The sequence below is a fragment of the Lates calcarifer genome, linkage group LG21, assembly GCF_001640805.2.
Source record: "Lates calcarifer isolate ASB-BC8 linkage group LG21, TLL_Latcal_v3, whole genome shotgun sequence".
Lineage (NCBI taxonomy): Eukaryota > Metazoa > Chordata > Actinopteri > Centropomidae > Lates > Lates calcarifer.
Genome location: NC_066853.1, coordinates 1,602,381 through 1,617,522, shown reverse-complemented (window position 1 = coordinate 1,617,522; position 15,142 = coordinate 1,602,381). Strand labels below are relative to the sequence as shown.

General features: G+C 43.5%; 1 protein-coding gene across 3 annotated transcripts in view; it reads left to right on the top strand.

The window, feature by feature from the left end:
* Positions 1–15,142, top strand: part of si:cabz01090165.1 (uncharacterized protein LOC100333421 homolog) — a 235,488-nt gene that overhangs the window by 196,757 nt on the left and 23,589 nt on the right. For 2 of the 3 annotated variants that reach the window (XM_051065438.1, XM_018685261.2), the window contains 6 exons: positions 1,334–1,607; positions 3,528–3,728; positions 6,174–6,340; positions 8,694–8,934; positions 11,759–11,971; positions 12,155–12,465. In XM_051065438.1, coding sequence (XP_050921395.1) covers positions 1,347–1,607; positions 3,528–3,728; positions 6,174–6,340; positions 8,694–8,934; positions 11,759–11,971; positions 12,155–12,465 — 1,394 coding nt within the window. In that variant the 5' untranslated portion in view covers positions 1,334–1,346. The remainder of the gene's footprint in view (positions 1–1,333; positions 1,608–3,527; positions 3,729–6,173; positions 6,341–8,693; positions 8,935–11,758; positions 11,972–12,154; positions 12,466–15,142) is intronic. The other variant, XM_018685262.2, reaches the window with a different exon arrangement.

The following is a 15,142-nucleotide window of genomic DNA, read 5'->3' as shown; positions in this document are numbered from 1 at the left end:
GAAAGTAGAGAAATGACCAGAGCAAGTGAAAGCCTCTCGGGCAGAAACGACCTTTTCAGATTGTTTGTTTGCTTTGGCATCACTGCTAATGTCTTATAAACATTACAATACTGACTCATTACCTTGCTGAACATGCCAGCTGTTTAGTCCTTAACAAAGCTTTATTCAGGTTTACCTCGCAGAGGAAACTTCCCTCCATGTGTTTGTTTGTTAACCACCTTTAGCCACTGAAATGTGGGTGACTGATGTGAATTCCAGTTGTCGCTCATTATTGCCTGATTTCTTCTGTGCTCACATTCCCATCATGTGCAGACTCTTCAATTACCCGCTGACATTTGAGTGTAGTCTCAGTTGGGTTTTGAATTCTCCTGATCATTTCCACCGAATTTATCTCATTCCATTACATCTCTCCCATTACTTCCTCACATTTAGCTTCGTATCCTGCACTCTGCACCCTGTTATGAGGACATGTGCAGACTTCCTGTTCTGTATTCTGTGCTGCAGTTGAGGCACAGTTTGAATATTTCAGCACCGTAAATAAAAGAGCGTGTCTCTTCCTGCTGTTATTTGCAATCGACCTTCCTCCAGTCACTCAGCATTTCACTCAGAGGAACTTTTTGGAGAGTCGGTACATGTGAGAGTCCACATGCATGCATGCGTGTGTGTGTGTGTGTGTGGTTTCCTTTTGCATATGTCATCCCTGTTTGTGTGTGTTTTCTTTTTCTCCTCCCCTGAACTTATTCCGGGCTCCGCTGAGCTGAACGTACAAACCGAATGGAGAGAAATCGATATCAATGTAAATGTATTCATTTATTGCCTTGCCTGGAACAGTTGGTTAAGTCTCATTTTTATGCACAAAAACATCAATGAAACTTATGAGGTGAGACAGACAACCACACGCAGCATAATTTGTGTTCTTTAATGTTCTCCTCAGATTGTAATCATGAGAGTGCAGCCGCTTTAATTGATGGTATAAGTGCTGTTTACTTTCACTTTCCCTGTTCACCTTACTCAGCAGAAAAAAACAGGCTGCACCCACAAACTCCTGACTTCTTTTCCTCCTTCCTTTCATCCCTATCCTGCACTCGCTGTCACTGCCACCTCCTGTAACAACCCCCCAGCTCCCTCGCTTTATCCGTCCTCTCCTCTTTCATATGAAGCATCGATTATATTACATTTCTCTGGAAACCCAGTGCTGCCCACACATCTGGAGAGTTGGAGAAAGCATAAAGGAGACTGTCAACAACAGATTCTTTCAGTCAAGTCAAGGGGCAGTGATTTAGATGAAGCATTAAACTCACCTCTACTTTCTCTGTGTTTTGATCTGTTGCAGCAGGAGAGTAACCATGGACGTCGTGTCCTCGCTGGTCTGCCCTCTCCTCCTATTCTTCATCCTCCTGTCCTCCCTCCCCTCCTGTTCCTCCTCCATGCTGTGTCCGAAGCGCTGCACCTGCCAGAACCTGCTGCCGTCCTACACGGTGCTGTGCGCCAAGACGGGCCTCCTCTTCGTCCCACCAAACATCGACCGCCAGACGGCCGAGCTCAGGCTAATGGACAACTTCATCACTACGCTGAGGCACCGCGACTTCGCCAACATGTCCAGCCTGGTCAGTTTCCTCAACACATTTACATTTACAACCAGCAGCTTCTGCCCAGCAGTTTGAAGAGGACGTGATCCAACTAGTTTGATTGTTTCTGAGCCTCTTCTTCTTGTTTTGGCTCCATCGTTTATTTTAGAGAAACACAGCCAGTGGAACATTAAGGTGTATAAAAGCTTATGTTACTGATGTCTTTAGCTGTGACTATGGGTGTCTGTCATTAGCATGACTGCTAATGTACACTTACATGTCATCTTCACCGTTTTGTTCTCAGACCTCAGCAGATACTGAGCTAGCTCACAGGCTATGTCTGGACAGAGTGAATGAGCAGTGACCTGCCAGGAAAAAAACACTAGCAGCAGCTCATTAGCTTGTTTTAAAGCAGCTTTGTATCCTTTTAGAATCTGAATATGGAGCTACAGTCATGCTGCACCTCAGGATTTACAGCCAGCACCTGTAGGTACAGTCAGTCCAACAATTAATGGTCACTTTTTTAGCTTTTATATGATATTTTTTTGACCTTAACTATACTGTGCAGAAGACTCATCCATTATCAGTGTTGTAATTTGGCCACAGGGCTGCTTTTTGATCCAGAGGTCTCTGTTGCTGCTGCTGCACACTTTAACAGGCCAGCAGCTGGGTGTCAGGTTTCTGTCGCTGCAGCAGGGATCAGTATCACTGTGGACGAGTAAAAAATCTCAATCATTCCTTTGACTTTTGCTCTCTAAAATGTGTTACATCCTAGACTGAATCTACAGGCTTCTGCTAAATACGTTCAGCATGTGGTAACCATGGAAACATCCTCACTTACAGCCATCATCAGTGGCTCTCCTGTCGCAGAACTGCAGTCTGTATGTTTTGAGTATTTTAGATGTATTTATATAGTAAACCTACATTTGTAACCATAACCAAGAGTCAGGAGCAGGGAGGAGAGTTTTCATGTTTACTCCAGAAAACAGGAACATCTGCTCCTTCCAGCTCAACACTGACTGAGGTGAAATGTCGATATCTTTCGGCTTTCACCAATTACTTCCACTGCAATCATGTAACGGAGGTGGAGAGGCTCCAGTGCTCGCAGCACAGAAAGAGAAACGCCAACATCGTGATATTTAAAAGGCAAATAGAGAAGCTCGTCACAGCTGGTGACTTCCTTAATGTGCGAGAAATAACTTTCTTCTCCAGCGTCATTACAACAGCGCAGATGATGTTTGCTCACACACAAGGCAACGTGCAAAATGAGTTTTAATCATTTGGCGGTGAGCGTGACAGAGCGCCGCAGATGTCTCCAGGTTTACAAACGCGTGGGTGTTGACTGACCCTTTCCTGGGTGTTAATGGAATATATTTCTGCATCTTTACACGTTGATTCCATGCACTGGGGACAGGTATCCAGAGGCCTACACACTCCTGACCTCAGCTGTGTGTTTTCTAACAGTCTTATTACCTTTTAATGAAGCCCAGACTTATTTTTTAAATAGCTTTATCTGTAATTCCATGTCTCAGCTGACCCAGAGTACTCTACTATTAATTACTGAAATGATTATTAATGAAGAAGGGTGGCAGGGTGACTGAGTGTTTAAAAGCCGTCCCCTAACCTGACTGCTGATTTAATCCCAACAGCCTTCAATGTCCAACTTGCTGAAACCTTTTTTTTAGCAAAACATTGAATCTCTAGTATCTCCAGGGTGGTGGCTCATCAGCTAACCCTGACCTTTGACCTCCCTGCACAGGAGGACAGAGAGAGTCACTCTGAAACATGGTGTATTTGACAAAGTGAAACCTCACTAAATTATTGCTGGTATGAAATTAAATAATCACACAGTGCTTTAAAAAGAGCAGAAAGTAACTTAGTCGGCAACTTTGTATTTTTACAAGAAGAGAATAAGTTGGTTGAAAATCTTTTCTTCTTCACGTTTCCCTGCATGTCCAGATCCACCTGACCCTGAGCAGAAACACCATCAGCCAGATCCGGCCGTACGCCTTCGCCGACCTCCAGGATCTCCACGCGCTCCACCTGGACGCCAACCGCCTCACCATCTTGGACGACTCCCACTTCCAGGGCCTGGTGAACCTGAGGCACCTCATCCTGGCCAACAACCAGCTGCACAGCATATCAGAGGGAGCCTTTCAGGTACGAGCGCCCCTCCACCTGAATCCTGTCCACGAACACATCGCTCTTACTGCCACACCTGACCTCCAGACAAACACATTACAGCACCTGGAGATCTCCTACATAAGTAAACGTAGAGACACCACAATGAAAAAACACTGGATGGGAAATGTCTTCCACACCACTGACATGTAAACCTATGATATGTGGTTCAGTCTGTACATTTTAGAGGAAAAACTGCAGCAATTTAGAGAAATTCAAATGTTTTCTTTGTTCATTTGATTTTACATTAGACTTTAATGAGGGGAAACTAGACCACAATCCAGTCAGCTAAATAAATAGACAAATTTTCCCGATTACTCTCAGGCCGTCTCAGTAAATTATAATTTCAATTTAAACTAATCTTTGTGGTGCTACAAATTGAGTTTCAGTTTGCTAATATGCAAGATAGATTTAGTGGTCATAGTTTAAATGTCCTGGAAATCAACTGCAATCACTCGACAATCAGATCAAGGAGGCGAGAACTGTCTTGAAATATCCTCATCCTGCTGCCACCAGCTCCACTGGAAAATACTCCACTAACAAAGTCAAACTATTTTAAATCCTGACAAGTTTGGATCGGTGCTGCCAACAACCCTTGTGATTCACTGCAGAAGCATTCAGAAACAGATTGCCATTTGCCAAGATTCTCAGTTTGAAAAGTTATTGCAAAGTCATTTACGGCTCTTCAGAATAGCTGTGGTGCTGAGGGTCAAGTGCTGTGTAAAAATGACGCCGCGTTTCTGGCTCTGACTCTGAAATCCAACAGAAGCAGCCGGCCCCGCTCAGCTGGACACCTTTTTAATAACCCCGGCTCTAAAATAAACAGTCTTCCCCTCTTCATTAAACGACACTGTCCTTTCTCTGCTCATTAAAAGTCCAGCGCCGAGGCACCAAAGTGTCCCCTCAGGACCGGATCTCAGACCTCTGCAGGACTGTCTCTGAGAGAAAACAGAGAGACGTGAACTCTGAACTCACTAATGGAGCAGACCTCTGAACTTCAGCTTGAACTTCACTCCTCACCCTCTCTATCCCTTCATCTCTTCCTCCTCCCTCTCACTGTTCAGCTCAGATTTGCAGGAAAACTTCTATTTCTCTAACCAGACCGAGTTAAATCTGTTCAAAGATAGATCTGCACGTTCATGGAGAAGCACAGTATCCCAAGAAATGACATTTATATTTGATGATTTAATGCCCAATAATTTACATCAAGCACCATCTGCTGATGGAGATGTAGAGTTTCCCTCAGTGAAGCTGTGGATGGACATGTAATACATTTAAAAACTTAACCTTACCAGTAACAGCAGCAGCCGTTTCTTTGGTCTTTTTCTACAGTTTGAACTAAATCCAGCAGCGTCATTTTTCTTGAGAGGACAGTGGTGAAATTCAGACCATTTAGGACTGATTTTCTGCTCACATGGCTCTTTGAACTCCTCTTCACAGCTCTTAAAGTTTCTTTTGTCAGTAAGAAATTAGATTCCCTTTGTTCAGAAAGCAATAAAGCACAGATTATTGTAATGAGAATTGAGTCATTGTGACATTCAACAGTGTCCTGATTGTGTGAATTATGGGAGCAATTACTGCAACGACAACAACACTTTGGTTGATCAACAGGCCATTATCTCTCTCCTTCAACCCCTCTTCCTCTCATTCCTGTCACTCTCTTTGTATTTTTGCTCATTGTAATGGGTGCTGACTCGTGGCATTTCAGCGCTGTACTGCTTATGAGAATTGTATGGAGGCAATTAGAGAAAACAACATGCTTTGAGTGTACAGCATTGACCGGGGTAATTGATCTCCACTTCTCTCTCTGTCCGTTGTTGCTCCATTCTCTCTCTTACTCTGCAAAATATGCCAAAGTAAATTCTTAAAATAAGTCTGAAAAATCTTTAAACAAGATCAGATTATGTTAAATAGATTAGTGCTATTCTTATTTCTAGATACAAGATTTTACACAGACAGTACCTGCACTGAGCTTTGCCCAGCCAGGACAGGTACAGGTAGTACTTTGTCTCTAGCCACCGACAGTGTCGCTCTGTGCAGCCAACAACTGCTGGACTGCTATGAAGTTTTCTACAGACCTTCATGGTCTCCAGATGATGTCTCTGAATGACTCTGGTGGCTTTTCTTATAGTGCCACAATGAGATATTTAATGAGAATGAAGCTGACATTTTCTTTCTTTTTCCAAGGTTTACAGGTGAAGTGAAATCTACTGGATGGATTGTTACAGACATTCATGATCCCCAGAGGATGAAATGAGTCAAACTTGATAAGACTAGATAATCCAATCCACGCTCTCACTTACTTCTTCACCTTCCTCCTTTCCTTTGCCTTTGATGCTTCGTGAGTTAAAGTTGCCAGAACAGTGAAAGTTCAGGGTTTGATCGTGCTCGCCCTTTGTTTCTGCCTCCACACTCCCCTTTCAGGACTTCCTGGAGACCCTGGAGGACTTGGATCTGAGCTACAACAACCTGGTAGACATCCCCTGGGAGACCATTGCCCTGCTGATCAGCGTCAACACCCTGAGCCTGGACCACAACCTGATAGAGAGCGTCCCTGAGGGAATCTTCTCCAACCTGCACAAACTGGCCAGGTGAGGATCATATGACAATACTACAGCAGCAGCAGCCTGTTAGCCATGTTTGCTTCCTTTGTCCCTGATTGAACTTCGTCAGCGTACTTCCTAAGAATACAGCACACCGCTCAGACTATGTTTGAGTATAAAACACAGCTACTGCCTCGTTCATAGCTTGATGGATGTTTTTAAGCCTCCTTTAACTCATGGTTTTAGTTTTATAGTACATGCAGTGTGTGATGCAGTCTCAGCCACTTTCACCAGCCCCATCAAACAAACTCCCATAAACCCTCTGTCCACAACCTGCCCAGCACAGACACAGTCAGAGAGCAGACGGTGAAGAAACAAGTCCCCGGTTACACAGTCGTATAATGGACCAGTGTAATTATTACTGGAGGAATACATTATCTAAAACTGCAGCTGATTCTGCACATGAACTCTAAATCTTCCAGTGAAAAATGATTTGAATGGATGAAGAACAAAAGGCTCAGCAGAGCTTCTGTCTTCTGGGAGTACATCTGCTGAAAGGGAATTTTTGTTTTGACCAAAGCATCAGAATTAAAATAAACCATTTCGAATTATGTTTTGTTCAACAACACCACTGCCTCTGATGAGCTATTTCTTACATTTAATTGATTTTCTAACCAATTAGACCTAAAACTAGAGCAGGGTAAAAGCAGGATACAACCAGACTAAAATCTCAGGACAAAGACGTTGAGCTTTCAGTGCTCATTTCACCTTGCAGTCCTGGCCTGCACTCTCTTACAGCTGGGAAATGCCCAGTATGACCAGGTGTGTACTGCAGCTCCACTGGAGCAGCTGCCGGTTCGGTAGCTTGCCGGAGGGCACATCGATAGGAGATGATGGTAAATGTCGCAGCCCTCGCTGGCTTTCAGACAGAATGGGGATTTGAAACAGTGACCTCAGACTGCTCCTCTGCTCAGCAGATCTTTGCTGTGCTTCTCTGCTCAAAGGTCTGTGAGTGTTTGCACATATTCACACACACAAACACCAAGTCAGACGAATCCGTTGTGATTATTACTGGCACAGACAGAGTGAACTCGGATCTCACTTCAAGCTGCAGAAATCTCATTTCTCTGCAGATGAAAATAGATAACCACGTTACATCGTTTGAACAGCGCTGTGTTTATGAATTAATATAGTTTTTCTAAAATGAAACCATTCTTCATAAAAATCTAGAAGCAGTCACATCATGTTTAGATGTTTAAACTAGAGAAGAGAGCACAGCACTCCTGTTGTTGCTTTCTAACAGCCCAGACAATACATGTGAGAAGTCATTTTAGGGTTTCCTTAATTACATTCAAGGTCCTCGCTGCCCACAGCTGCAGCACTGAGCTTCTAACTCCCAGCTCAGTCACTGGGCTCCAGCCTGAAGGATCATCTCTGATACTGGGAACAGCCAGATTCATACACCTTCATCTCTCTGCTAGTGCACTCTATAGACAGGACCCGGGCCCCAGGCTCTGCAAAGCTCGTCTAGTTTTGGCTTTTAAAAGTTTTACAAGTAATTTTACTCTATGGGCCCAAAATAATGCTTGAACCCCAGTAAACAGTAATCAGTTTCAATTTACGTCCCGACAGCTAACAGTCATTAAAGAGTAAGAAGGAAAACCAACCAAGCTCCAGATACAGTCAGACATTTATCTAAGAGACTGCAGTGGGTCATTTCTGCCCTGGAGACACAAAACATATGGACCAGCTGGTGTAACTGTGGGTTTGTCCGTGTGCACAGGTGAGCGCTCGCTCACACACATACTGCACACCAACACACTCTCACAAATGAATACAGAGCAAAGCTGCTGCCTGTGAAATAACATAACAGAGCACTGTAAAGTGCAGCATGCTCCCTGCTCTCAACAGCTATTAACTTCTTGTTAAGTCATCGTTGTTAAATATTACTGCAGGGACTTTGGGGGAAAGTCGACTCTCCTGTGTTTGTTGTTGACAACAGTGAATCTATGGCTTTATTACCAGACACCAGGTCCAGTGTTTTGGCCAGAAACAGAGCAGTCGTACGCTATCAGCAAACAACAAAGTCACTTTTGTTACCGCTCTGTTAGTGAGGCTTTGAAAAAGCAGAGAAGTGAAAGTAAATACATGATTGATGAACTTTTTTATGGCTGAGTTTCACCATCAGTTCTTCAGCTACAGCCAGAGACTGAGAGGCTGAGGAGTTGCTTTTAAAAGGAGCTTTTCAGACCATTTAAAAAAGTGAAACTAGTGGAAACAGTTTTCAGATTTATGAAGCATCTGTAGATATTTAGGATTCTTTTAGCTCCAGTCTAATAAGGAATGATGGGAGAACAGTGAGAGACAGGCTTTCTCTCTAAATGTCTGTCTCCATCACCAGACTGGACATGACATCCAACAAACTGAAGAAGATTCCTCCGGACCCGTTGTTCCTGCGGATCCCAGTGTACGCCAAGATGAAGGGCTCTCCTCTCACCGCGCTGGTGTTGAGTTTTGGCGGGAACCCTCTGCACTGTAACTGCGAGCTGGTCTGGCTTCGCAGACTGACCAGGGAGGACGACCTGGAGACCTGCGCTTCACCTAAAGACCTGGCTGGCAAATACTTCTGGACCATCAGAGAGGTTCGTAAAAGTTACTGCAGCGTGACATTCATGCTGAAAACAAGTCAAGAATCAGAAGTCTGATTTGAGGTGCCATAGTTTTTACATGTGCTGCTGTTTAATTAGATAATCTACGTCTAAACCCTGAGATTCTACTTGGATTAAAGTCATTTAGCGAATCTGTCCAGGCCTGGAACTGTTTGGTAGTTATGGAGAGATAACCTCATCTGGTGCTTAACAACACATTTAGCCTCTGGTTGAGTTTGTTACCTGTGTTGGAATAATAAGCCAGATATTGTATTTCTTGATACCAGGAGCCTCAGGTCACTGTTCGCAACCAAATACAAATCTGTCACCTAAAAATTATGTCATTTAATCATTTTGGTCACAGACACTGGCTCCTGTGTTTGTAGTGTCATAATGCTCTAAATGTGTTTTTCTGCCGTCTTAGCTTTAGCTCACTGTGGATACATAATCACTTTCTCAAGGACACATGAGATCAGGGAATCAGGGCAGATGGCTGGTGAATCCTCTGCCTTCAATCCAGCGGTAGGGTTAGAAGAAACATGAATACTACAGGGTAAAATTAAGCCGTAAGAGGCAAAAATAAAACAGATGTGTTTGGCCTTTACCCATTTGCACATAGTTTTATTGGTTTATTTAACAGGGACAGTGCACATTTATAAACATTACTGTAAATGTGGCAGTAAAGCTATTTTTCATCAGAAGTCCCTGGAGACATGTTACAAAAGCAACCTAGAATAGTGCATAAAAAAAGCAGGTTTTTCAAATAGAATATGAGCGTGCAGTGTAATAAAATAAGTTAACTCCTTCAGTTCTTTCCAGCAAGTCCTCCAACGCAAACAGTCCTACGTCACATGTCCCTACCTGCAGATATAACCCATGTGAGTGTACCTTTGGGTCGACCTTGGGTTAATCCACCTCTGTAGTCCTGGTCCTTCCAAGTAAAATGAACTGTCACTCATGGTTCTAACGCTTTCGTATGTGTTGTTATGGCAGTTTGAGCAACACATGTACATCAAACTTTGGTTATTTCCCATTCTGCATAATGGAACAGAGGCTGTGAAGAGAGACATTGGTTATGAGTTACTGTCAGTTTCACCACAAACATTAGATTTCACTTGTTAGTTGTGTTACTGCTCTGTAATGGGCGGCTGTATTTGACACATTTACAGTTTCTGGCCTTGGACTAAAAGGATTAAAGTCGATAAAGACAGCATGTACCTGAAAAACTTCCCCGCAGGTTCTGCAACCTGAGGAAATGGCCATGCTGCTGAGGAACATTTTGTTATTGCTGATATGCTAATGATCCATTACTGCCAAATTATCAAAGCCAATAGTCACAAAAGACATTACAGAGCAGCTCAGAGAGCACAAAGCAACAGCACTGAAAATGTGTTATTGCTCCAAATTGCAGTTAGATGGTGTGGGACTAAAGGTCGAGGAGCTGCTGAGAAATCAGTTCTTCATCTAAACAGCTGCTAGAAAAATACTCCTATGCCATAGCAGAGCCGTGCTGATACTTGAAGAGATATCAGCAGAATGAAGTGGTGTGGATCAAGATGTTACTTTAAAGAGGATGATATAGAGGGCTTTGCCTCACCTGGAGATCTCCAGGAGCCGACCCTTCTGGGCTGTTTCAGAGCTACGATGATAAGTGGAGGTGCACCATGAGATAAAGATGGGATTAATTGGTATCATATTAGAGAGGATGATGCACAGACCTTTGCCTCACCTCAAGTAATAGTCGTGGACCTCCTTCAGAGAGGTGTTGTAAGATCACTATAAGAGGATTAGCCTTGTAAAGAGGTCGATCCAGAGACCTCCATGTCACTAAAGTGTCTGGGCATATTAATTCTCAGAGAGTTAATAGCCTCTTTCCCTCTGCAAGGACAAGTGAGCCTCCACTGCATCCATCAGAGGTCAGACATTAGCCGTCAGCCGCCGAGGGAATTCCCTCTTTGGAATCGATAAAAGCTTCTCGGCTGCTCCTTGTCCAACGGAAAGCTCAAAAATCAATGAGCTTACTCTCTAATGAAATGGGAAGAAAGTTGACATTGGTTGGAATTTGAGGCTTATCAGGACAAATCTTATATTTTATTCATCTATAAAAAGACTAAATGAGTGTTCACACTTTTCCCTCCAATGCCCAACTTCTCATACTTCCACACTTCCAAACACTCGCACCAGGGAGAGGCCCAGTTCAATCACAGCCTTTTACTCTAAGCTTCGCAGGAGCAGTTGAGGGTCAGAATGTAATACAAGACTGAAAGGTATTAGTGGTTTATTTGAAGCTGCAGCCCAGCGGCCATCAGGTCAGCAATCATCACCGCTGGTAACAAGACCCAGGAAGGACCCAGAAAAATGTTTGGAGACACACTGAGTGGTAGGAATGATGAGTAAGCCCTGGTAAGCCTTGGCTGGCCGCGCTCGGCCTTGCAGTAATACTCCACCAGGGTTTTGGCTGGCTTTATACAAGCTTAGGTGCCAGTGGGTGGGTTTTAAATAATGCAAGGGCTGAAAAATTCTGAGATCACTTAATCTTCATGTGCAAACAATTGAACTCCTTCTGAAACTCTGTTGGAAGAACAGACCAGTGGAAGTCAGTCAGAGTCCATATGCAGGGAAAATGTACTGTTTTCTATGAAAAGATGAAGTCTGTATTTGTCTCTTTTGAAGCGATGTGTTTTCTCTGAACCTCTTGTACATTGTTTTTCCTGTTTCCATAGTTTAAATCTCTTCAGTATGCTTCAAATACAATGATCAACAGCTCTCCTTTATTTAAACTACTACTTCTATATTCTCGTCTTTTCTTCCATAACAGGAGGAGTTTGTTTGTGAGCCTCCAATGATAACTCGTCACACCTCCAAGATGTTTGTGATGGAGGGTCAGGAGGTTAGCCTGCGCTGTAAGTCCATCGGAGATCCCGAACCTTCGACTCACTGGGTCAGCCCCGATGGGAAGCTGATCGGAAACACGTCCAGAACCATCTGCTACGAGAACGGGTCGCTGGATATCCTCAAGGCCTCCGTCAAGGTAGAGAAGTGGTTTGATTTTCAATCAATTTGGTTCTGTAAGCTCGGTAAGCTTTTAATGCTTTATTATATCCACACAAATCACTTCTTTATAGGATATAAAAGACCAAACCTTTTGGGGGCAGCTGGTTTTATTTTTACGCACTGAAACCAAGGATAAAAGTGGAGTTTTCTTGATTTCTAGGATTCTGGAAAGTTCACGTGCATTGCGTCTAACGCAGCCGGGGAGGCCACTGCTCCTGTTGAGTTAGTCGTCAACCCTTCTCCACACTTTGACCCCAAACTGGACCCTGACCCAGGGCCCTCAGACATCCCCACCTCCATCAAATCCAACGTCAGTGGAGGCCAAGCCCGGTCTGACCAGCAGAGGGTCAGCGTGTCAGATCTAACGTCCAGCTCTGCTACCATCAGATGGCCCCCGCAGAACCACATACCAGGAGTCCGCATGTACCAGATCCAGTACAACAGCTCCACAGATGACATACTCATATACAGGTAAGAGAGAGAGTGTGTGTGGTTATCTGAATCTTTAAACCAGACCTGGTCAGACAGTTGCTGTACGTCAGACAGAATAGAGCTCTGGATCATGGGTAAACTTTTGAGAAAAATGGACTGCACTTAGAAATGGTACATTGTGTGATAGTACATTGGGTTCAAGTCTAAGAAAAAATAAAAAATCATCTTCATCCAGTATGACTTATTCTCTATCATCTTGTTCCAGTTCTCCACTGCAGATACATGATTAGATAAAAAATATTCTTGGTGTCCTGTGAATCACATTCCCCAAAACTTAGCCTGGCATCTTTGAGAACTTTCTGATCTAGACCAGAATCTAAACTAAAGCCAAATGTTATTCATTACTCAAACTGGGTTTGAGTAGTGTTTAGCTGTGCAGCATTAGTTTGTAATGACGCACTGGCAGGACATTGAGGCCGAGGGTTTTAAACTAATCTAGGTGTTTTTATTGTAATGTGATATCTAAATATAGTCCTGTGGAGCAGCAAAAGGAACGTTAAGTGCTACATATGGCAGCCATATTGGAGATCTCCAGGTCACTGCAGTAACAGCTGATTGTGTTTGTAGCACTTGTATAACATGACCTTTCTACGAGTGTGTGTGTGTTTTGTTGGTGATTTGACTGACAGACTGAGTGTGTGTGATTTCTGATCCTGTCTGTCTTTGCTCCACACACACACACATCATCTCTGTGTGGGTAGTTATCACCAAGGTCTTCCTCTCGTAGGAGGCTGTTTCAGGGTTTTTCTAGCTACTTCAGGTTTGAAGTGAACAGCTCAGTGAGCAACAAAGGAGGAGTGAACTGAAAAAAAACTGTGACTAATATCAGACCAGTTCAGTTCTGCAGCTCCTGAAACATTTTGGGAGTAATGGTTTTATCAGCGTGAGTGGAGGTGATAATTTAGAGCTTAATCAGTTTGTCTGTTTGAGTTAAAGTCTCTAAAATACACCAAAGCAGCATTAATTTCTGGTGATGCTCACAGAGGTGTGCCGGTTCAGTTCTGGAGGGAAAAATCCACCATACAAATAAACATCAACATATAAAGACCATGTCAGAGTTAAAGTGTCCACACGGGAAAATCAGGATCCTCAGCAGGATTCAGGCATCAGGCAGTTGGAGACAAAGGAAAAGCAATGTGATAATAGAAGTAAAGATTAAGGCTGATTGGTCCTGCTGGGAAATCAGGTCGCTGCAGCAGCAAGAGTAGACATGGAAAGAAAGAAGACATAGTGTGAGCCTGTGATAGACTACAAGACGGGAAAGACAGAACGGTAAGATTCACGTAAAGCAATACTTTAGTAATAGTTTAAAATTCAGACTTTGCAGCTCAGGGGAAAGAATCAATGCAGCAAACAAGTTTAAAGTGTGCAGTGAAAAATAAATACAGGCGGATATTTTACATGAAATACACTGAGGAGGCCAGGGATACGATCAAACATCAATATACAGCATGTAATGTGTTTTAAATAGATGATTCTCGAGAAGGTAAATGATGAGTGAACCTTCCCTGAAGGAAACTTTTGGTCCTGAGCCCTCAGCAGCTCCACGGCTTGATTTGCACATCCTAATCACCAGATGTGGATTTCAGAGCATGTTTCAGGCTGGAGCTGCCAAGTGGCTGAATGTGGGCCCTCTGTATCAGCCCACGTTACTGAGTGACCACTGGATGGTCCCATCAGCCACTTAGCCAGCTCTGTAACCTAGCAACGTCATTCAGAATGCATAATTGAGTGCTATTACGAAGCATTTGGAGGGCTGACAGATGACAGTTTGAAATGTGTCCACGTCCTCGATTCTCATTTTAACCAAAAACCAAAGGCACTCAAATGACCATTTCTTTAGCCCTCAGTTGGAGAGAGCTCTCGGTCAAGTGCAGACAGTCCAAATGGATTATTTCAGATTGAACCGTAGGGCTGACCTAATTGTTTTCCCACGGCTGGGGGGGGTGATGCACTCACAGCGGACAGCCTGACGTCAACGGGCAAAGCAAGACGCCCCAGCCCCAGTTACTTCAGGCTTTGTTTGGTTTTATCTCCACCCACAACAAACTGTTTGGTGGGTTCATGTAAGGTGTACTCATGTTAATGTATGAATACACAGACTGGTAATTACACCAGTGCTTTGCAGAATGACACATACAGTTTGTGATCTACTGCCCCCATCAGCAGAACATCTTCTGACACCATGGCTGTTCTCACACCGCTGTGGTCAGTGTTTTATTTTGACACAAAACCAATTTTATTAGGGGATACTTAAAATTATGATTTCACTTCAGGCACCTCACCCTCACTGTCATGTTGGGGAACAATCGTGCTTGTGGTCATTGTCATTAACTGTTGGTAAGAAACAGGAAACCTTCCCCAAACCTCCCTCATGTTATTTCTTCCTTTGCTCCAACAGAGCAAGTTGTTTGTTATTAGTTGAGTAGTTTCTATGTTGTAGCCTCAGTGTCTGTATTAACTCTCTGCAAAGAAATGGACCTATACAGCTGAGTGTTTACAGTATTTATAACACATACTGCTGTGGCCCACCCTTCTTTTAACATTCACTCTACCATGGCAGCCTGAAGGCACAAAGATTCAGCCTTCTTGTGTTTTAAAGGTCAACAATTTGATTCTGTGGCTCGGCTGGAAAGATCGCTCTCTCCGGCCTTAA